Below are 23,226 nucleotides of genomic sequence, written 5' to 3'. Positions count from 1 at the left end.
CGTAGAACAACTGAGTTGCGAGACTTGGTTTTTTTGACAAGTATTGTTTTTGATGGGATCTCATTTCTTTTTGTATTTTGTATACAGCAGTTATGTATCTAGAAAACTGGACCGAAATTGAAAAATTTTACTCGACTTGGCGGTTGCGCTACCGTGCCCCCAAATATTTTAGTTTTTCCTTGATTCATACACCAAACACTACTTATATTCCAAATTTGAAGCTTCTAGGTCTGCTAGAAGTGCCTTAGAGTTTTGATGATCGGTGAGTCAGTGAGTCAGTGAGTCAGTGAGTGACAAAATTAAGTAACTTTGACCCGTTATAATTCTTAAACTACTGGTTCAAATTGAATGAAATTTTAAATATACCGTGTCTTTACAATGCCTGCATAGCTAATGAAAATTCAGCCTTCTAGTTTTATCCACAACGAAGTTACAGGCGGTCGAAAATGGCCTGAATTGCTTCGAGAAAAGGATGGTACGGCCGTGCCGCTTTTTTGCTCGACTTGGTGGGGGCACTGCCGTGCCCCCAGATTCTTCTTGTGTTCCGAAATAAACAAAAATCTACTTTGGTTTTAAATAATTTTACGTGTAGGCAGAAAATACCTAATATTACAGGATGTGAGATACTCAGATTCTTGATTCATTCTTATTACAAACATGAACGCATAATTTTTCAAGTAAATTAATTTGAATTTGTGAAAAACTTAAAAACTAAAATTATTTCGCAGAGAAATCGGAATTATGTTAAGAACATCGCTGTGTTCTTTTTCTTTTAAATTTGATTTATTTTTCTCGAGCGTTTGAACTAATTTGTCATAAAAAAAAGAATTTACAACAAATAGAACACGCCGTGAACATTTTTCAGAAAAAGTACTTCTTGATTTTTACGACGAAGTTAATTACAATTCCTAAATTGCTGGTCAATTATTGACTAAATAAAATTGATATATTGTTATAAATTGTGGGCGAACCGTACCTATGCAAAGGGACGTTTAAAATGGCTCATTTGCAATACATTCCGGGCGATCCTCGTTTGGTGGATCAACTGGTTTATGAACTGAAGTCAAAAGGAATCTTCGATCAGGTGAGAATAATCTAAAAGATCATTTAATTATCTCGGACATTGGTCAAAGGGTACATTCTATACTTATGTACTGCAAGTAGAGTAATTTCTTAAATCAGCATTGACATAACAATGAAAACCCTGAATCCTTATTAAATCCAATAAAAACTCTAAATAATTGTGTTAGCATCCCTTGTATCAGTATTTTAGAGGTAACTATTTATAAAAAAAATATATGTGAAACTACAAGAATACCTACTTTTGTTAAACTCAAGTCCTAAATGTAGACCAATAAAATTAATATTGTGAGGTCCATTGACAGTAAGTGGTTATTCTGTCTAATGGCTTCAATGGTGCGAATTTACAGCACACTGGTTTTGCCAATGTCGAGTGTTTAGAGAGACACGGTGGACAGTGGAATTTGAACGTTGCCCGGTGATAATTTAATTAATTCTTCAATGAGCTTTTTACCAGGTGAAAAGCATGTTGTTTCCAAGCTTAAAATAAAGATTGCATGTTTCAATCAGTTTCAGTTTCATAAGTTGTGTCACGAATTGCAATAATAGAAACAATCCTGGATAGATCCAAGTATTTGAAGTCTGATGTTGATTTAAGCAATTTTTTTTAACCATTACATCAACATTTTTATCAATAAAACAATACCAAAAGCTGTAAGACATGTTGTTTAGTACTTATTTGTCTCAAAGTGACATTTCTAAGGTCATATGAAAATAATAATTTGTAATTCAACAAAATAGCAAAATTTTCATATCATTATTTAAAAATATTTTACTTTTTTATGAATCATAGTTCCGTAAGGACTGCATCGCTGATGTGGACACAAGGCCAGCGTATCAAAATCTCCGGCAGCGCGTTGAGAATTCAGTCTCAACATTCCTGGCACGACAGTGCTGGAAACCGGACTTGAACAAGAATCAGCTTCGTGAAAAACTCAGAAAACATATTTTAGAGTAAGTTTGTGTAGATCAGGGGTGCCCAAACTTTTGACCTGTGACGTCCGTGGTCAACCTCTTGGCCATCACTTCTTCTTCTTCTTTGGTTTATAGCGACGAACTTGCGTTTTTTCGCCACTGAAGGCACATTGGCCATCACTGGTGTAGATAAATGGAAAACACCACTTATCAATAATATTGTCAAATTTTATAATGGTGTTGATCGTAAAAAAAGAGAATGTGCAATAAAACTTTTTTAAGTCGTTATTTAACCTGTGGCATATTATACATCCCTTGAACCCCTCGTGTTAAGTTTGATATGCTTGTGTTACAAGTGGGTTCACCAAAATTTTAACAACTAATTAAGTAAAATAACTCTTAACATTAGATTATACTTAACACTTGTATGTTACAGTGGAAACTATCTGGAGCAAGGTGTCGAAAGAATCGTGGATCAGGTGGTGAACCCCAAAGTTGCGACAGTCTTCATCCCTCAAGTAGAAGACCTCGTCTACAATTACCTTGGGATCACCAGGAAGAAGACTACGCCTGTTGCGGAAACATCAAACGGAAAAGTCACCGATAATGATCTCCTACCCACAGACCTGGAGGCGGTCAGCCCAGCATCGGTCAAAAGTAACGACGACAAAACTGAAGCCATGGAAACTTCACACGCTGATCAGGACAACAAAATGGATGTAGATTTTGACAAACTAAAAGATGAAAAAGACCACTCAAATGACGTCGACGTTGGAAAAACAGATGACACCCGATTATCTGGTATAAGCGAGTTGACTTCAAATGAGTCTATGGCTAGCATGGATAAGAGTACCATTCCTTTGCCCAGCGAAGAAATAAAATTAGAAAATATACCTGCACCGGACAACAGTCCTCCGAAAATAACAAAAATTGAGGTGGAATTAGAGAAGATTGAGTTGCCTGAAGAGCCTGATCTATCAAGAGACATACCATTACCCAATGAGACTCCTAAATCAGAGAAGGAAGTTTATTTTAAGCCTGTCAACACTGACGATGATGATTCTAGTTCTGATTCGTCGTTGCGTAGAAACATGTCTCCTTTGACTCCAATTAGAAATTTCAATAATGAAAACTCTTGTGACGCGCAGCAAGCGTTTGAAAACGAAGACAGCAAAGATGATAAAAAAGATGCATTAGAGCCAAGTACCTTTAGATTCACAATTGAGAAGACAGAAAACAGTTCTGATGCTGTGAAAATAGAAAAGAACGAAACGGAACAAGCAAATCTATCATACCAGTTCACTAATCAAATGAATATCAACACGTTCAACACCCCGATGTATGACGACAGTTCAAATAGCACCCACTTGCAAATCGATTACGAAAGTGACGCGAACAGCAAAACTAATGTCGAAAACAAAGTACCTGAACCAGATCACAATTCTGGGGATTCTAGAAAAGATAAAAAGACAGAGGAAAGGAAAAGTAGTCATAAAAGTTCACACCGCGATTCTCATAGACATTCTAGCAGCAAAGATAGGCGATCAGATTCTAAGCAATCCAGCTCTAAAGACAGCAGAAGTGATAGGAAATCTTCAAAAGATGATCGCAGGTCCTCGAGCAAGTCTAACACAAAAGAAAAGTCTAGTGAGCGAGACAAAAAAGATGAGAAAAATGACAGAGATTCCTCCAAACACAGAAGCTCACATAAAAGTTCCAGTTCGAACAGTCATAAAGATTCAAAATCCCATAGGAGTTCTAGCTCCAGCCAAAGACATTCTAGCTCGAGCAAGCACGATGAGAAGCGGTCATCGTCCTCCAGCCATAGAGATAAATCGGATAGAAGTTCGGATAAATATTCCAAAGACAAATCCTCTAAAGAATCTAGATCCAGTTCCAGCTCTAATCGCGATAAAGATAGAAAGAGTGGTAGCAGCAGCAAAAGCAAAAGCGAAGATAAAGACAGACAAAAGAAGGATAAAAAAGACGCAGACGATCATTATAGCGCGTCAGGCCGGGGAAACCACACTCGCAGATCGACGGACAGAGACTCAAATGACGGCAGCTCATCGTCCAAAGGGTCACATCACCCCACAGGTTCAAAGTCCACAGAAAACAAAAAAGAAAACAAAAGTTCTACTTCTAAATCTGATAATACTTCGACCAGTGGTGAATCAACCAGCCCCAATGATAAAGACAGCGTCACTGACAAAAGTAAGAATGAATCAAAAGGGAAAAATAAAAACGCACCTCAAGTGAAACCGATTGTGAGAATTGAGAATCATCTAGAAACGCCTATATCGTCGCCTCCGCGACTTCCGTTCGTCCCAGATGTTACGCTGAAAAAGCCGAAATTCGCTGCTAACATGCAAGAAGCTAGGAAACTAATGAAAATGCGTAAATTCTTGGATGACGAACAAAAAAGAATGAACCAAGAGGCGGCTTTGCTTCTAGAATTCCAAGCCAATGTTCGACCGAGTTTGAGTCAAGTTTACTCAAGTATTCCCGGTCCAGAGTTGGAGTTTGCTTGCGTCACGAGTAATCAGAGGGAAATGATAATTTCCGACAGCCAAATACACTCTGAGACAGCCAATTCAAATATTGTTGAGAGCAGTGAATCTAGGAGCGATACTATCAGCGACATATTGACAGCGGCAGAACAAGTTGAGAACATAGAAGTTAGTAATGTTGAGGATCAAGTGAATTCAGAAAATGCACCGGCCGAAACTGAATCAATAGTTGTTGAAGGTGAAATTGATGACGAAGCTAATCAAAATGCTGATACCGCTACGGTCCAAATAGAAAATATAATAGAAACCGACATAAATGCGTGTGAAATGGAGGTGGATGTGAGTATTGATGACAATAAAATAGAAATTATTGATAACGAGTCCACGAAATCAGAGATAAGAGAGGCAGAATCTAATCATACCAATAAAGTAGAACTTGAAATCGATAGTGGCGGTGACGACATCGAAGCACAACTACAAAGCTTGATGCCTGACGATGATGTCGGGCCTGAGTACCTCACAGTCACCATCATTGCTGAAGAACTATCCGAGACTGAAGAAACTAATGCTGAACCAGTTACACCTAAAATAAATCTCAAACCTGAATCAGAAGAAAAAATTTGCCCTGATGAGCCCGAATTCAAATATTTTGCTGAACACGAGAAATACAACTCGGAACTAGAAAGGGACACGTTTAGCAAATTCCTGAAAACCTTCATTGAAAAATCGAGCACAGACAAAATACATGTGATCAACTGTGAAGGTTATGTGGAGAATATCCTAAAGGAGGTGTCACAAAACTTTGGACAGTTCGAAATTGTGAACTACCACAAGAACGGCCATTTGAAGCTCAATACTACCAAGAATATTGTGAGGAATGTGAATGTGTCGTCCGAAATAACGTTGCCTATAGACAAAGTTGGCCGAAAAAATATTTCTCCGATGTTCAGCCCAGTAAAATCGGAGTGCTCTTTCGAGTTATCAAGCGATTACGATGCAAAATTAGAGGAGATGGTTAGCAAGACTTCTCGGAAAGAAATAATGGAAATCATACTTGGCAACGTGATAGATGATCCAGCCAGTGATTCTAGTTTGGAGTTGCCTACAATAGATTACTGCATGGACTCCAATATAGAGAGTGACACGGAGAATACAATGAAAAGGAAGTTCTGTGAGGTGGAGAGCAGTGTGAATAACAATAGACAGGTGCTGACGCCGAATAAAATAAGGAAACTAAGCGGATCCGATCAGATTTCGTCTACCACTGAAGGTAAGGAAGATATTCGCATTTTTGGTGCATATCCATTAAGTCTAGTTAAACCTAAATTCTATCAAATTGATCCAATGATGCTTGACATAAACTTTCGCCATCTAAATTTTAAACAGTACTTACTTGAGTCCAATAATTTTATGCTCATCACATTCTGTGATATTGTGATAAAAAGAGACATAACCTACAGTGCAGTGAGCGTCAAATAGTACGTGACACCCAAAGTAACCAAAAAGTTCGCAACACAACCTTATTTTAAATGTAACAAAGACTTTTTGGCTACTTTGGGTGTCAAACCAATGTGCTGGTTGAGCTTAAACATAAAAATATTAAATTGTTTATTTCAGAGAGCGAAGAGACAAGCAACAACAATGTCTCAAACACTATGAGGTCGAAATACTTGGGACGTGCCAAGAGAGTCGGGCTGCCCAGGCCTCGGAGATCAAGTGAGTATCGTTAGTTTCAACCAAAGGACGTTCGCTGCTGAACAAAGGCCTCCCTCAAGGATTTAAGACCGCTTTCACATTTAGGCGATTTAGCAGCGCGACAAACGCGCGATAGACGCGCTGCCGAAAATTTCATACTACATATATGACAGCTAATGCATGCCTTCACATTATAAAAACGCCGCTGCCGCGCTTCTAAGGCCCTAATGTGAAAGCGCTCTTAACAACGATCGATCCTGCGCTGCTCATTTCGTCGGTCCTCTTGATAATTTTATTCCCCCAGTGGTTTTTGAGAGCGGTTTTGAATTCGGTCCGGTATAGTCGTAGAAATTCACTTTTCGTCAACTTTTGATTTATACACTCGACGTCAAATAAATCGCACCTCCCGCGACAAGCATTTTCAAACGTATGCATTCTCACTTCCTACCAATTATGGGACAGCCTCAGAAATGGAAGACGTAGAAACTCAAACACAGTTATTCACCAATCACTTCGTATATTTCTTGTGCAATACAATTCGTTTCACAGCTCGAACAAGAATGCCGCCATGGCACAGAACTATCGACAACCGCGGGTATCAATACATTGTCTTTATTAATTACAATACTTCATAACTTTGATTCATTTGTATTTATTTACAATAATAATTTAATAAATAATTTAATAATAATAATCAATTACCTACAGCACGTTAATAAATTGTATAAACAAAACTATGAAGTATTTCCTAAAGAAACGGAAGTAGTCGGTATCATTACATAATTGCATTCAATAATCAAAGTTAACTTACAATATTAAATATAACTATTATTATCAGATCTATACATATGTTGTAAAATATAAATATAATAATGAATTATATAAGTAGGCTTACAGCTCGGCCGTCCTGTTGATAGCGAGTCCCTTCGCTATGAAATATGTAGGTACATAACTGACACATAAAGTAAGTACAATCATACATACTCTAATTGGATTTTAAACACAAAATAAATAATTAGTAATGTATTTACATAGAAAACAATTGTTATAGCTAATGTATACATCATAATGAAATAAAACAAAAGATTGTAAATTTTTTGTAAATTAATGGTAAAATCAAAATAGTTGTAAACATTCTGTAAATGATCATTTCATTGATTAGCATAATTAGTAAGTAATATATAAAAATAAACGCCTTGTAATGCAATTGATTATGTAAATAGACAATTTATTGAAATAAATCCATTTACTCTTATTTGTATACCTCATGTAAAAATCATTTTTTTGTTATTTATAAGTACATTCATATTTTAACGCAAAATTTAATAATAAACTTTATACTAAACATATTTTGGAACATTGCTATTTACATAATTTTTTTGATATAATATTATTATTTTATTACAAATCATCATCTGAATTGGATTCTTCGCAACTACTCTCTAAATCTCTACTAAAGTTGAGCCAAGGCTGCATTTTGTCCACTGCTACTATACCTTCATAGCGGCGGTTATTTTTGCGTGACAATGGTGTATCTTCGATAACGTACCTATCATTTGGAAGTGACTTAACTACGCGATAAGGTCCCTGGTATTTAACAACTAGCTTTTGTGACTGTCCATCGTGAGGGACCTGTCGTTCAACACGCACTAAGTCCCCTTCGTTATAGTTTTTCGCGGGTTTTCTACGAGCATTAAACCTTTCCGCCTCTTTAATTTGCTTTTCTTTTATGTTTTTCCTAGCCTCATCCCTAATGTCTCCTAATTCTTCTGTCGTTGTCATATTCACTGTATCGTCTAAGACTTCACTTAATATTCCATCACTCCTACATTTTATATTAAACCCGAAAAGCAACTCTGACGGCGACTTTTGAGTTGTTTTGTGAGTTGTCGTGTTTAGGCCTAACTGGATATCTAGAATTTGTTCGTCCCAAGACTTTTCGTCTTTGCCATGGGTCGAAGTAGAAAGTGCATCAAGAATGGTTCTGTTGAATCTTTCTACTTGACCATTCGCGCGCGGAGTTGAAACAGCATTCTGTATGTGTTTGATGCCATGTGATGTTACAAACTCCTTAAAAACTGCACTGGTGAAACTAGTGCCTTTGTCAGTAATAAGTCGTGTTGGTACTCCAAAACAACTGACGTGATCTTTAAGAACCCTTACGGTAGTCGTTGATTTGGTGTCTCTTACCGGTTTTATATTGACAAATTTTGTGAATCCGTCCACTAAAACAAGTAAGTAGCAGTTGCCCTTCTTACTTCTTATAAACGGACCTAAATGGTCCGCATGAACCGTATGAAAGGGTATACTTGGTTTGTCTATTGGGTGTAGTTCACCTTCGCGTTTACCTCCAGGTGCCTTATGGTGTGCACATTCTAAACATGACGATACGTATTTTTTTACGAATTTGCGCATTTTGGCAAACCAGTAGTTTTTGCGTATTCGTTGTAAGGTTTTGTCATAACCAAGATGACCAGCGTCATCGTGGTTCATTTTCAAAACCTGCCAACGAACCCCTTTTGGTACAAGCCACTTAATTTGATCCCCATCGATCCTATATACGCGATTATTTTTGAGTTTGTAGTTTTTATGAACATCTATTAGCTGTTCCGAATCAGGATCTGATAAAATATCCTTTATCCTTTTTACCTCCTCGTCAGCGGATTGTACAGTGGCAATCCAGTCTTGTTCATCCCCTTCAACGGCCAAAACGTCAAAACACTTGGGAGACTCTGTTTCATCTCCCTCAATAGGGTTGCGACTCAACGCATCAACGTGTGACATTCGCGATCCTGGACGGTACTCAATTGTACAATTGAATTCTTGGAGCTGCACCCACCATCGAGCAATCCGCGGGATTAAGTCACGCTTGATCATCGTTGAACGCAACGCATTACAATCGGTGAATATTTTGAATTCAATGCCGATGAGGTAGACCCTAAATCGATTCAGTGATGCTACTACTGCTAACGTTTCAAGATCGTAAGAATGGAGTTTTCGTTCGTCCGCGTTTGTCTTGCGACTAAAATATGACACAGGTTGGAAAACTCCATTAGAGTTGGCTTGTAGTAAGATACCGGCTAGTCCCTCTTTGCTTGCGTCGGTATGTAGTTGGGTTTCGGCTTTATGGTCATAGAGAGCTAGAATGGGTCTACTGATCAACATTTCTTTTATTTTGCTAAACGCACAGTCCTCCAGTTCAGTCCAAACCCATTTCGCTTCCTTTTTTAGTAAATTAGTCAACGGCGCCGCTATCAGGGCGTAATTCATGATAAATCGCCTAAAATATCCTGACAAACCAAGAAATTGTCTAAGTTCGTGCTGATTTTTAGGTGTCGGGAATTTTGAGACCGCTTCAGTTTTACGATTTCCAGGCCGGATGCCATTGGAACTCACCTCATACCCAAGAAAATCGATATTGTCGAGGAAAAAGTGACACTTACTCAGTTTTAAGGTTAAACCACCCTTTTCAAGAAGTTCTAAAACCTCTTCTAATCGTTGTAAGCCTTCATTGACGTCTTTGGCTGGTATTAGGACGTCGTCCATATACACGATAGCGTATTTAATTTTCGCTTCGAGTAATATTTTGTTAATCGTTCGCTGGAACACCGAAGGCGCATTTACCAAGCCAAATGGCATCCTATTGTACTCAAATTGGCCGTCTGGTGTCACAAATGCGGTCTTATGTCGTGATTCTTCGGCTATCGGTATCTGGTAGTATCCAGAGGCCAGATCAAGTGATGTAAATACCTTGTTACCTGCCAGTTGATCTAACTGATCCTCAATTCGAGGGAGTGGGTAGTGCTCCTTCTTTGTCTTGCGATTTAACGCCCGGTAGTCGACACATAATCGTTTATCGCCCGTCTTTTTTTGAACCAACACGATTGGGCTAGCATAAGGCGACGTCGACTCCCTAACGATACCGTGATCAGCCATCTCCTGTATCATGCTCCTTACCAGAGCACGATCGGCGTAGGACATACGGTAGGGTCTGTAGACAACTGGCTCATTATCCTCCAACTCGATTACCATTTCCGTTAAATCTGTGAAGCCCAAATCATGAAGTCCGTTCGAAAAACAATGATTATATTTTTGTACTAAATTTTGTAATTTTAACTTTTCGTCCTCACTCAAATTGTCGTTACAGTTTAATGCCTCATTCTTTTGGGTTTCACAGAATGTAACGTTACAAGAGTCTAAGACTGTTGTTGATTTCTCAGTGTCTTTGTACAGTACACGCGTCAAAAGAGTTCCTTTATCGAGTGTGATTGAATTGGGCGACGCGTTGTGTATTAAAAGTGCACTAACACCATCCTTCACCTCGTATTCTCCCGGCAAAAGGTAGTATTCCTTTCCCTCAGGACCCCTTACAGTACCATTTACGTAGACACGTGCATTCACAGCTGGACTTGAAATAACCTGAACAGCACGCAACGTATTCGACGGTATTTCTACATTTTTACTTGCTACCAGATGCATTTTAACACACTGAATTTGTTTAAATATAACTTCCGTAGGAGTCTTCGTGATGATTATGTCGGGTTTTTCCGTAAACGAATGCCCCAAAAGAACTGACTGATTGATAACGTAGTCGTCCACGACGTACAAGTTTATTGATTCCTTTATTCCCTGAACCTCAACCGAAACAGTCGTCATACCGACTGGAGAAATCAAATTAGCACCTATACCTCTAAGAACCGGTAAATCCTCTGGCATGACTACTTTTAGGTTAAGTTCCATGGCTTTGGTCAGTTTTATGAGGGAACACTGACTACCCAAATCTAAATGACAATCTATAGAATGGCCGTTGATTTTAATTTGGAATATGTATTTTGCAGTAACATCTTGATTTGAACACAATTGCGCTATCTGTTTTTCATTTTTGCCTTTGTTTTGATTCGTATCTTTGTCACATTCTTTATTTAGGAATTTATTTTTAAAGCAGTGAGCTGACAAGTGGCCTAGTTTATCGCAAGTGGTACATTTTGCGGGAGGTTTGTCGCATCTGAAGCTGGGGTGCCCTGTTTGGTCACAGTTATAACAAGTAATTCTTGAACTACCAGGTTTTGCAGTTACAAAACCCTTACGATCATTACGGGACCTAGAACTCGAGTCATGATTGTCGCGTGTATGTCCTACCTTAACGGTTCTAAAATATTTTAAAACCTGCTCGGGTTCGGAAAATTGTGCAGCTTGTGCACCTACTTTTATAGCTCTGTCTTCCACACCATATAGCAAACAGTCAACCGCCTGTCGCCCATAAATTTTACAGCGATTTAACATATTTATTTTAGCATAATAGTAGTGTTCAAGCGATTCGCCGTACTTAACCTTTTTAGCGAGCATTTCAGTCAAGAGTTCAGCATAGTCTTCGCGAACAGGGAAAGATTCCACTAATTTATTTTTCCATTCAGCCCAAGTGAACATCATTGTAGGTAAACTTTGATACCAGGATCTCGCTACGCCAGTTAACTTGGGGAGAGCGTAGTGAATTATTTCCCTGTCATCCCAGCCGTAGATTTCGGCGCACTCCTCTACTTTTGTCAACCACGTTAGAACGGTTTGTTCCTTTGCCATAGGATCAAACTCGGGTACAATGTTGGTATTAAAGGTTAACTTAGACTTATCTGAACTCTTAACTGTTTGCAAAATTGTCAAAAATTTATTTAATATGGCATCAGTCGAATCTGTTTCCCTAGATTTCTTAGGACTAGGTGGATGTAGTTCATCAGACTCTCGTGACGAACTACGTCTCCTTTTCCTTTCATACCTGGAATCCGACTTCAGATTCTTCTCATCCTCTCGTCTCCGCACGCACCGACTCGGGCTCCTCCTTCTGACGTAATGTTCACCAGATGCAGCGCTCGGCGACCGGCTCCGCTCTCTCCGTGAAGGTGTGCGAAGAGACCTCTCGTTCTCCCGACCCCTTCTCGATTGTGCCCTCTTTTGTTCGCGATGCTCTCCATCTGAACCATCATGCCCACCAACCTCGGTAAAGCGCGCCCGCGTTACCCCTGGTTGTTCCGACGATTGTCTCCACGTTTTAGCCTGACCCTCACACCTGGGTTCTCCTGGCCACGTCGCAAAACTGGACTCACGCTGTCTCGAGTTAAGCGTTTCTCGACCCTGGCCCTCAAACCTGGGCACACCTGGGTCTTCTCGACCCTGGCCCTCAAACCTGGGCACACCTGGGTCTTCTCGACCCTGGCCCTCAAACCTGGGCACACCTGGGTCCGGACTAAAAGTCTCATAGTTTCGACTTTTCCTTTTATCTCGGTCCATTGCGACAACTGAAACTGACAAATCACAGCTTAGTAAACCGAAAACAACCCTTTTTCATTTTGTACAAGGACAACATAGCCGTTGTCTAATATCGAAATTAACAATAATTATCTGATAGATAAAATAAATATCTGATCAGGTAGATACGTTTAACCACAGAATTATCATAATTATAATTTGACTCTTATTGACGAAGAAAGTAGGTAAACCTAATCATATAATTGTCTTGTGAAATAATTATCATTACCAGATTTAAAAAAAGAAAACCCCTTAACTAAGATTTTAATAGTACTGTCTGGTTTTATTTCTATTGCTTATCTTGCCCAATATTTATATCCTGCGGGGTTTCGAACCCGCAACCGTAGCTATTTGTCTCGCACGCAAACTACCAGTGCCAGACGAACGCCAGTACACGTAATAATTCATTATAAGCGTATATTTACCTTGGTAGGAATCCAGCTCCTAACTTGCAAAGCATATTAGCGTCTAATAGTTAGTTAAAACATGATTGTTTACTCGTTGATTTACTTCTAGTACTTCTAGTTAAAGCAACTCGGTCTCACTTTCATAATAATTTTAAATGTACGAATAGGAATAATACGGCGTCAAATTAGGCGCGGTAAAAAAAAATTCAAGGAAAAAAAAATCGTAAACAATCACGCAATAAATTACTTGTATTACCTTTTATCGAATTTAATAACTTGTAATTGCAAAAATAAAACAGCAGTACTTACGTTTCTCCTATGTAGGCGTAGATCGAAAACTATAATTGTTTTCGTCGATCCCACTTCTGAAGCTATGGGACAGCCTCAGAAATGGAAGACGTAGAAACTCAAACACAGTTATTCACCAATCACTTCGTATATTTCTTGTGCAATACAATTCGTTTCACAGCTCGAACAAGAATGCCGCCATGGCACAGAACTATCGACAACCGCGGGTATCAATACATTGTCTTTATTAATTACAATACTTCATAACTTTGATTCATTTGTATTTATTTACAATAATAATTTAATAAATAATTTAATAATAATAATCAATTACCTACAGCACGTTAATAAATTGTATAAACAAAACTATGAAGTATTTCCTAAAGAAACGGAAGTAGTCGGTATCATTACATAATTGCATTCAATAATCAAAGTTAACTTACAATATTAAATATAACTATTATTATCAGATCTATACATATGTTGTAAAATATAAATATAATAATGAATTATATAAGTAGGCTTACACAATATTGGTACCATTTAAAAGCCTAGTTCTAACCTTCATTTCATTAAAGGAAAGGTTTTAACCCCAAAAATGTGTCTTTAGAAGGATTCAGAGTCACTTCTTCAAAAAATAGGTAGTTACGCTAGAGCCAACTTTTATGGCTATAAAACTGTTAAGTTGGGTTTAATTGCTATCTATCTGTTAAAGAGGACACGTGAAATCATTATTTGGTTTTATAACCATAAAATTTGGTCTAATTGATCCCATAGGTGGGCCCAAAGTGAGGTATTTTTTCAAGTCACATTTATGGTATATGTTAATCATTTATTAAGAAATTAAATGTGTTTTTCTTTAAGGACATTTATTGGGCTTTCAAATAACACCAATATTGTTGGGGTACCATGATTGTTTCAGAAGAAAATCGTTAAAGTTCGCGTCGCAGAAGGTGCGGTTTATTTGATGTTGAGTATATTACGATTTCCGTCATTGCTCTATTTAGTTTTGTAGATCCGCATTTTGACGGATTCGGACTTAATGCCAAACATCTGTAAGAGCCCCCGACTACACACTTTTTATCGGTTAATAGTTTGGTCAGTTTCTAATTTGTATGAGGAAGCGGCCGATACCAAATCGGTCATACTTGTTCATACTGATTTACAGCCCGACCAAACTATCGGCATATTGTATCTGTGTAATAACCCTACATTTTTGTCCTCAGACCTGCCCAACAGTCCGTCTAGCGACAAGTCGGTGGAGAACTACGAACAGAACACAGCCACGCCTAACGGGCGGGTCAAGCCTCGCAAAGTTCAGAGGTACGATACCTCGGACTTGTATAAACCGAAGCTGCATTACTTGTCGCGGCGGAACAATATCAGCTAGGCTGTGGGAATATACTTCCCACCATATTTTGCCGCTGGGAATATACTTCCCACCATATTTTGTCAGTGGGAATATACTTCCCACCATAGTTTAACAGTATTTCCTTGTCTTGAGATCCAAAAACAAAATTTTTTTGGACTTACTTTACTATGCCCGGTTAGCATAACGGCTGGAGATTATCAATAAATCCTGGAATTAAGACTGCCTGTGCAATTTAGAGGAGAGATGCGGAGCGACCGTTCCGCTGCCTAGCTCCGCTTCATTGAATATGCACGTGTTGCTAAAAATTACTTAATAAATATAATTTGGAAGTTGTCTTATCTACAACTTTACAGCGAAACAGAGCTAATTTGCCACATATTATAACTAAGAGAAATAGTTTATTAAAAAGTCAAATCACTGACTTCGTATTATAAAACGACACTCAATTATAAATTTAAGAGGCTTGAATTTGTGCTTGACCTTGGATAGAGTTTTGAGTCTCGTTCTTTAATATGGGTCCTATATTCAAAATCTCAGTATAGATCGCTAGTAAATATCACTGCCAGTTGTTTATTTTTATACAAATAGTAATATAATATTTATACACTGCTGATAGTAAATAATTAAATTAATCATACTGTGAGGTAATTGCCTTAACCATAACCATTACACAACATTTAATAATCTGTAAAATCTGATAAAGGATGGTTCTGGTGTTTAAATACAACTACTACCCGACTGCGCCCGAAGGAGGGTTATGTTTTTGTATACTTCCCAAAAATACTGGCCATGCCATTTCCTTGAAAGATAAATAGGCTAGTTTCCTAAAAAAAATTTTTAGTCCGTCAATTTTTATATAAAAAATATTGGACACGTATTTAATTTTAATTGTCAATCAAACAAATAATTACAAAGTTATAGTGCGTTGAATTTCCGCGCGACGTCATAAAGTGCTGCACTTTTACGCACTCACTGACGTCACGGGCCTTTTCTTTAGAACTTTGGCACGCTTTATCTCTTTACATATTCATTAGTTTTAAAAAGTGAAAAATACGTGTCGAGTAGTTTTTAATAAGCTAACTGACGGACTAATTAAACTTCTTGCTTTTTTACCCAGGAAACATCCCTATTATAATTAAAAAAATATTAATGGGCATTTTACACTGCGCCATCTAGTTCCAAAATTAGCAAAGTATGTACAGTCAGCGTCAAAAAGTTCACTAAAGTGGCCAAAACTTTGACAACACAACCTTATTCCCACTGATGTGTTGCGAACTTATTACCACACGTGAGATCCATAGGGTTGCCAGGTGTCCGGCTTCAGCCGGACATGTTTGGCTTTTTACGGTCTGGTCTGGCCAAATATTGTCTTGTCCGGCCTGTCCGGCTTTTTACTTGGCTGCCGCACCAGGCGAAAGTCGAGCCACAGAGTCCGGCTTTTGTGTTTTTGAACCTGTCAACCCTAGATCCATAGCTAAAAATAATAAAAAAAATGAGTTTTCGATGGCAATGCCATATAAAAAGTTGTATTTGAACATCACTTTCCCCTTTAGTTAGGTTTTTTTTGGACTAAAATATTGATAAAATGAGAAAAATGATTAATTAATTGATTACAACTGGATTGTAATTGTATTGTACTCTGTTAGAAGTAAGTTTTTGATTTGTCATGACATGTATAAGTTGTAAATATTATTTTCTTGTTTGATGTTAAACTATAATAATATCATAGATTTAGGCGCATTATTGTAATGTTAGAAATAATTTTATTTCATTGTTAAACTGTCAAATATTTAATAAAATATTATGCATATTAGCTTTCAATTTATAAGCAATAAAATGTGTACAAATTAATATGTGTTTAGCTAGTGTATTTTTGTAATTTGTAACCCGGTATTTTTGTACGCGTTTGGAGTTACTGTCTTGAATATGTATCTCTTTTTCATCATTGATCAGTGAGGGGCTCTAACTACTACAAAGGGGGGTAAAGCCAGCCACACTGCGCTTTCACCCTTATCATAAAACACATCAAGAAACATCATAGTTATGTAGGTGATAAGAGCAATATTGCAACCTTTGTTCTTTCATGCACTTGCACTGTTTACTGTACTTCAGAAATACCGGGTTATTGTTCTATAATCTATGAAGTATGTTAACGTAAGGTCTTATAAACTGACAACGAATGATCACTATATCAGTAAGGCTCCGTTTCCGCTAAGGCAAAGCGGAGCGGAGTTTTTTGAATAAATCAATCAATTTCCTGGTTTCCTGAATAATGAAATCCGATTGGTTATTCAAAAAACTTCTCCGCTCCGCCATGGTAGAAACCGGGCCTTAGTTATTTAAACAAACTTATAAAATATCGTTTAAAAATATCAACAAAGAGGTTTATGTCTATTCTAAGTAGGAATTGATTTACATAAGATTTGCAGTGTATTTATTATTATTTTGGTTTTCTCGAATTAAATATGTGTACAGGCGACAGCATATAAAGCTTGTGTTGTCGACCGTACATTCTGTATTTATGTAAATTCTAAATTATTACTTGCTTCCCAAATGATTTTAAACTTTAATCTATTAAAAATAAGACTTAAATATTGGGTGTTAAGCGGCGAAGTCGTGCTCGCCCTCTACGTAATTAAACTTCGTAATTATTTACAATATTATTATATCCTATTGATTTTACTGTGATTAACGCAAAAAAGTAGGTAGGATATTATAAATAGGTATATTAATAAGCAAATCTAAGGATAATGTACCGAAATGTCATAGTGAGATTGATCTACTTATTGGGCTGCCTGTAGGAGTATTAAAATTAATTTTAGATTTTACTGAATTGTGACTAAATAATTTATCAATTACTTTTTGTGTAAATGGTCTCGAATGTATTTGGGGCACACTAGATTCGACAATTTCAAGTTTTTCCCCGTCAAAATGCGCGACGCGCTTAAAGGTGCGTACGCACTTGCTCAACGGAAAAATCTGTTTTCTTTTCTAGAAAACCCACAATTTATGCAATATCCTGTAAAAACGCATTAGCGATCATTACGGTAAGCATTGAGTGATATTATTTTTGAGAGTCTGTATTACCTACGTTTTCGTGTATGTCGTCAATATAATGTAATGTACTGTTAGTGATTTATTTAATAAAATATAAAATTATATTTATTTCGCTTTTATTATTTTTATACCATCATTTTGAACCAAATTCTCCATTGAAGTAACTGTAACTTGAACATTATTGTACTTTACACCTGTTTACTAAAGAACATGAGTATGTTTACTTGTTTACAATAACAATAAATGTTCATTATCAATTAATTATCACTGACTTGCTCTCAATATAATGACCCTGCTGAAGTTATAATGAGCCCATTAAGGTCGTGAGTCAGCTTGACTATTATCATTAGTTCTGACTTCTAGGTCGGAATATTGTGCAATAATATAATTTAAAGTAAATAGGCTTTTTCCATCAGTACAACTTTTTTCCTATTTTGTTTGTTACATACAACCCAGACCCAGTCAAGTTAACTGCGCACCTGGCTGCCGTGACGTCACATTGACGATCTGGTACGGATGGGGCGTACGCCGGGAGAGGAAGGAGTCGCATTCCAGCCAGTGCGCAGTTAACTTGACCGAGTTCGGGTTTAATTCCACGCTATACTTAGCGCTGGAACTGGCTGAAAAACATCATGGGTGCATAAAAATAAAAGAGCATCTATATGTAAATAAATAATCTTTAATTACAAAACAGGGTGTAGTCAGAATTACATTATAATACTAATGTCAACGAAAGCAAACTAATGATTATAAATACACCAAGAAGACCACTTGGTGATGATAAGTTTAATGAATTTACTGTAAAATGTATAATACTTCATTCTAAATACTAAAATGAATCTGAAATATTAATAATTAATAAAATTTTCACTAAAAACTTCATGCAGTAAAAGATAAAAAGTTATGTTCCATGGTAATTTACTTTTAATTACTTTTGTATAACTTTTACATTAAAAAAACTATGGAAATGAGGAACTATCAGGAATTGTATTCATTTACTTCTTAACTTAGAATGAAATACCAGTTTTATCTTTGACAATAGCCAAATCAATCACCATTTCAATACTTGGTAAAATTTAAAAAATATTTAAATTATTATAAAGGCTATTTTGTACTGCTGTTTTTATAAATTTAATAACATCATCAATAATAATACATCGAAAAGTGCACTACGCACAGCCAAGGAATACTAAACTTACAAAACTTAAATTCAAATGCATATAACCACTGAAAAAAATTAATTAAAAATGCTAAGTCAAAGATAAAATTGGAACATTAGCTTTAGGTTCTTTGAGAGGTTATAGCACAAACCTTACGCAAACCTATTTAAACGTTAAGTACATACATTCCTATATTCTGCCTGTCTTATAAAGTTGATGATACTAATACAGAAAAAAGATCTTACGTTAAATTTCTCTAAAAATGTGGTAACATTGTAAACAATCGTTGTATTTATTTTAATTGTGTGCCGCTTGCTTCTCAAGTCCTGCAGGGTCTAAAATTGGTGACTGTTTCTTTACAATACCAGATAGCAGGGTTTTGATCTGGGCAATGGCCCGTCCAGGGTTCAATCCTTTCGGACATGTTCGTGTGCAGTTCATGATGGTATGGCAACGGTACACAGAGTATGTGTCCTTCAGTTTCGATAAACGTTTAGCGGTGGCGTCGTCACGGGAGTCGATGATCCACCTGTAAGCCTGCATGAGGACGGCCGGGCCCAGATACTTGTCTCCGTTCCACCAGTATGATGGACAGCTGGTGGAGCAGCAGGCGCAGAGCACACACTCGTATAGACCATCGAGCTTGGCACGGTCCTCAACGTCTTGGAGTAGCTGAGTCTCCTTACCTTTGACGGGCTCTTTGTCACGCTGCAGCCATGGCTCAATGGACTGGTACTGGCGGTAGAAGTTGGTCAGATCTGGCACGAGGTCCTTGACCACGTACATATGCGGTAGTGGATAGATTTTCGATGGCTTGGACAGGCTTTGGTCAATATGGCTAATGCAAGCAAGAGTGTTTACTCCGTCGATGTTCATCGCGCACGAGCCACATACTCCCTCGCGGCAGGACCTCCTGAAAGTCAGGGTAGGGTCGATTTCGTTCTTTATCTTCAGAAGAGCATCCAACACCATAGGAGCGCAGTCATCTAAATCCACCTCATAGTTTTGGGTGTATGGCTTCTTATCGGGCTCGTCGGGGTTCCATCTGTACACGGCGAATGTCTTCACCCGCTTGCCGAGGGCTGGTGACGTCGCGAAGCTACGCAGCTGCCCAAAAGTACCCGAAGTCAGCCTCAGCAACGGCATTATGTAATGTTTTGTGTATCAAAACAAAAGCGGTGGACGAGTCGGGCTCAAAACTATTTACGCGTAGTGCGATTTTAAAACTGCAACAGGCTTCTATGGTCCTGTTTATCGCGGAAAATAAATATTCGTTTCGAAATAACACCCTTTCACAACCTGGCGAAATGGTATCTGTGAATGGTATTATAAAGTTACTCTATGGTATTATGGTATCTTTTTTTGACAGGTGAAGTGACAGCCAGACAATACATGAGCGAATGAATGAATGAGAATGAACGAATGTGATTTTCTAGTGATGTCCATAAAAACTTTTAAAAATATTCAATTTGTACTTAAAGTATTATACAGCACTCAAAAACGGATAAAATAAATAATCAAAACAAAAAAGCATTACGTTCTACTGATAGGTAATTATTTTGTTTCTACATAAGTAAAAGACGCGTGACATCATCATTTCAGTCATAATATACTAGTGGCCACTGCAGATACTGCAGTGCTACCTTAAGCCTTCCAGTTTGACCGGTTGGTAATTTGTGGTAAAACCGATGGATTGGCAAGGCTCTGGAAAATGGACAGACAATCTCTTACTTTAGAGTTGTAAAGTTGTAAGAAGGCATTGGATGCTTTGAAAATCCACAACTTCTTCGTCACTTATTTAACAAAACATTTAATAAAGTTTTTTTACTTTGCTTTTTGGAGTAGTCATGAAGCTTCAATTTTTATTGACTTTTTTCTGTGCTCTCTAATACTGCACCAAACGATTAATGTAATTTAACATTAAATTAAATAATTTAAATAATGCGGTGTGTGATATGGACTTCACTACACTTTTGGCGGGAATTGTGTTTTTGACAGACAGGCGACAGCTGACAAATTATTAATTTTCGTTTGTTGTTGTTGTGTGTTGTGATAAGATTAATTTTAATAGAAATACAATGAAAAACACGCCTACATTAAAATCACAAAGCAAAGTAGACTCGCCCAAAACCCCAGGTGGCATTAGCAAGTCCTTATTGACGCCTTGTCGCAGAGTTGGTCTTTCACGAAATTGGAGAAAAAGGGGACCGTCACCGTTTATTTCTCCTCTTGCCGGCAATGCTGAAGTTAAGGTTGAAAAAATCGAGCCCAGGAAGAGAAAAAAGCGTCACGATGACGAAGAATTGGCAAGTGGATCGTCTGATACAACGGTTTCAAAAGATGTCCACATAGATGAAGATCATTCGTCAAATATCGAAGATATTGAGACAACACCTTCAAGAAATGTCAGCACTCCCCAGAGAAAGAAATCCAAGACACTCCTTGCATCTAGAATAGTTAACAAAGAGAGTAGTGATGTCGAATCGCTGAAAGTAACAAATGAATTTGTGAATAATGCAGATACTACCAATATAGAAGAATGTACAAATACGAAAATTAATGAAGACAGTAAAGAAGACCTAACAGATGTTGTTACTCCAGTTCGTTCCAAGTCAAAAGGTAAAATAAGCAGAATTAAACCTACTGTTCAAGAAACTGTTAAAGTTGTTGATTCCAAAGAAAATGTTTGTGTAAATGAAAATATTTCGAATGAACTAAGTAAAAATACAAAACAGAAAAGCCCTGAAAATCTCACTAAGGAATGTATAGTTGTTATTCAGAAGAAAATTTTTAAGAAAGATATTAAATCTACTGAGAAAGACAAACCAAAACAAGAAACTGCAATACCAAAGTCTAATCCTGTGAACCCAATATCACAGATATTATTTGATTCAGACTCTGATGATGTGCCTTTAGTCGCTTTGAATAAAAACGAAATAAAAGAAGAAAAAAGTAAAAATGTGATTCCTGTAGATGACGATGATGACTTTGATAATACATGTAAAATTAAAGTGAAAAAACTAGTTGATAAGACCACATCTATTGGAGGACTTAGAGCTGATTCAAGTAAAAAGAAATGTAAAGAAAAACAGAAAGCAACAACATCAAAATGCAAAGAAGTCGAACCTAAATTATGTACAGAATCTAAACCATCATCACAAAGCTCTTTTGATGATGATGATTTTGTCACTGAGAATAGACGCACAATTCTGATTCGGAAATCATATGAAAAAGTGACCAAACCTTCTAAAGCAAAATCTACAGGGTCTATAACACTAAAAGATATTGAGGACTTGAAAGATAGGATTGAAGTAAAGAAAAAATTACTTTTAGCTAAAGCAACAGAAGACTCAAAAGAATTGAGAGATTTGATCAAAAAATGGCAAAAAGGATGCCAAGATGCTCTGATGGAATTAATGGAACTGATGAAAAACAAGTTTCCAGATAAACAGAACATGGATTATGCAGAAATACTCCAGACTTTGAAGATACCATCCTCATTGGTGGGGTATGATGAAGATAATGATTGTTTCAATACTCCTACTGATGAAAATATAATTCTATCTAAATTTAATACATAACTTTTAATTAAATAAATGTTACTTGTTACAAAATAACCTTTCATTGTATAGGAATAGAAGAAAAACAAATTTTCTAAACTATTTTTTATTAATATACATTTATAACTGGTACTAATCTAAAATCTGTGGGACCGGACTGGGTTAGCTGGGTCAAATAGTTTGGGGTCTTTCAAGAATGCTTTGTCCTTGTAGTAGTAAGGCATGTAAGCGCAGTTCTGTGCCTTCTTTATTTCATTTTCCACTAGTTCTTGTTTCTTTTTGCATAAGCCAGTGATGTGCCTTCCGTAAATCCTCCCTGTGTAGGGACTCTGAAATTGTGATAGTAACCTGACGTTTTTGTAGTCCGGGGTTATGTTCAGTTTACAAAGAATACATAATTTAGTTTCTTTTTTGTAGGGGTTTTCGATTTCTACTGGGGCGTCGTCTTTTTCCACTGGTTTTGCATCAGTTGATGACAATCGTACAGCTGGTGTTATAACTCTGGGTGTATTATAAACTGAAAGGCAACAAATCGTCAGAAAACAATTTTACTATAACGTTACTGGTAGGATACATACAAATCAAATTACTTACATAGATGTCTATTTAATAAAGCTTTAATTAATGCCATGTTTTAGACTTTAGCAGCAAATAAATTAAATTTCTAAGCTATTTTGGAAGTGGAAGAATTCCTTCCACACATAACCTCAAAAACAATAATTTTGACATTGACAATGTTGACATTTGTACGTTGCGTTCTGTTACTGCGTTAAATAAGTGGCAATCTTTTTGTGTAGTAAGTCGTTTCGTTTTCATTTAAGAAGCTAACTGAAACTGAAAGAAAAGTATTCGATGCACTTTAAATACTTATTTAAACTAGTT

General features: G+C 37.1%; 3 protein-coding genes across 3 annotated transcripts; 1 reads left to right on the top strand and 2 right to left on the bottom strand.

Moving 5' to 3' along the window:
- The first annotated feature begins 536 nt into the window (after positions 1-536).
- Positions 537-17,732, top strand: LOC135083705 (biorientation of chromosomes in cell division protein 1-like 1). Its single transcript, XM_063978416.1, has 5 exons — positions 537-1,084; positions 1,874-2,034; positions 2,432-5,775; positions 6,123-6,221; positions 14,422-17,732. The coding sequence occupies exons 1-5, from the start codon at positions 998-1,000 to the stop codon at positions 14,583-14,585; spliced, it is 3,855 nt and encodes a 1,284-aa protein (XP_063834486.1). The 5' UTR covers positions 537-997; the 3' UTR covers positions 14,586-17,732.
- A 551-nt stretch (positions 17,733-18,283) lies between these two features.
- On the bottom strand, positions 18,284-20,105 carry LOC135083706 (uncharacterized). Its single transcript, XM_063978417.1, has one exon. It carries the CDS (start codon positions 19,928-19,930, stop codon positions 19,082-19,084), a length of 849 nt encoding a protein of 282 aa, XP_063834487.1. The 5' UTR covers positions 19,931-20,105; the 3' UTR covers positions 18,284-19,081.
- Positions 20,106-22,434: 2,329 nt separating this feature from the next.
- LOC135083707 (small ribosomal subunit protein bS18m) lies at positions 22,435-23,073 on the bottom strand. The gene is made up of 2 exons (XM_063978418.1): positions 22,939-23,073; positions 22,435-22,861 (listed from the first exon to the last, which is right to left on the bottom strand). The coding sequence occupies exons 1-2, from the start codon at positions 22,973-22,975 to the stop codon at positions 22,482-22,484; spliced, it is 417 nt and encodes a 138-aa protein (XP_063834488.1). The 5' UTR covers positions 22,976-23,073; the 3' UTR covers positions 22,435-22,481.
- Positions 23,074-23,226: the final 153 nt, after the last annotated feature.

The sequence above is a fragment of the Ostrinia nubilalis genome, chromosome 24, assembly GCF_963855985.1.
Source record: "Ostrinia nubilalis chromosome 24, ilOstNubi1.1, whole genome shotgun sequence".
Lineage (NCBI taxonomy): Eukaryota > Metazoa > Arthropoda > Insecta > Lepidoptera > Crambidae > Ostrinia > Ostrinia nubilalis.
The sequence above is the reverse complement of the archived record's forward strand: the minus strand, read 5'-3'. Positions and strand labels throughout refer to the sequence as shown.

What these genes read in the sequence shown, in the direction of transcription:
- LOC135083705 (XM_063978416.1), top strand. Translation starts at nt 998, where the DNA reads ATGGCTCATTTGCAATACATTCCGGGCGATCCTCGTTTGGTGGATCAA. An exon ending in GATTTCGTCTACCACTGAAG is followed by an intron (nt 5,776 to 6,122) that starts GTAAGGAAGATA and finishes TGTTTATTTCAG; the next exon opens with AGAGCGAAGAGACAAGCAAC. An exon ending in GCCCAGGCCTCGGAGATCAA is followed by an intron (nt 6,222 to 14,421) that starts GTGAGTATCGTT and finishes TTTTGTCCTCAG; the next exon opens with ACCTGCCCAACAGTCCGTCT.
- LOC135083706 (XM_063978417.1), bottom strand. Translation starts at nt 19,930, where the DNA reads ATGCCGTTGCTGAGGCTGACTTCGGGTACTTTTGGGCAGCTGCGTAGC.
- LOC135083707 (XM_063978418.1), bottom strand. Translation starts at nt 22,975, where the DNA reads ATGGCATTAATTAAAGCTTTATTAAATAGACATCTAT. An exon ending in TTTATTAAATAGACATCTAT is followed by an intron (nt 22,862 to 22,938) that starts GTAAGTAATTTG and finishes GTTGCCTTTCAG; the next exon opens with TTTATAATACACCCAGAGTT.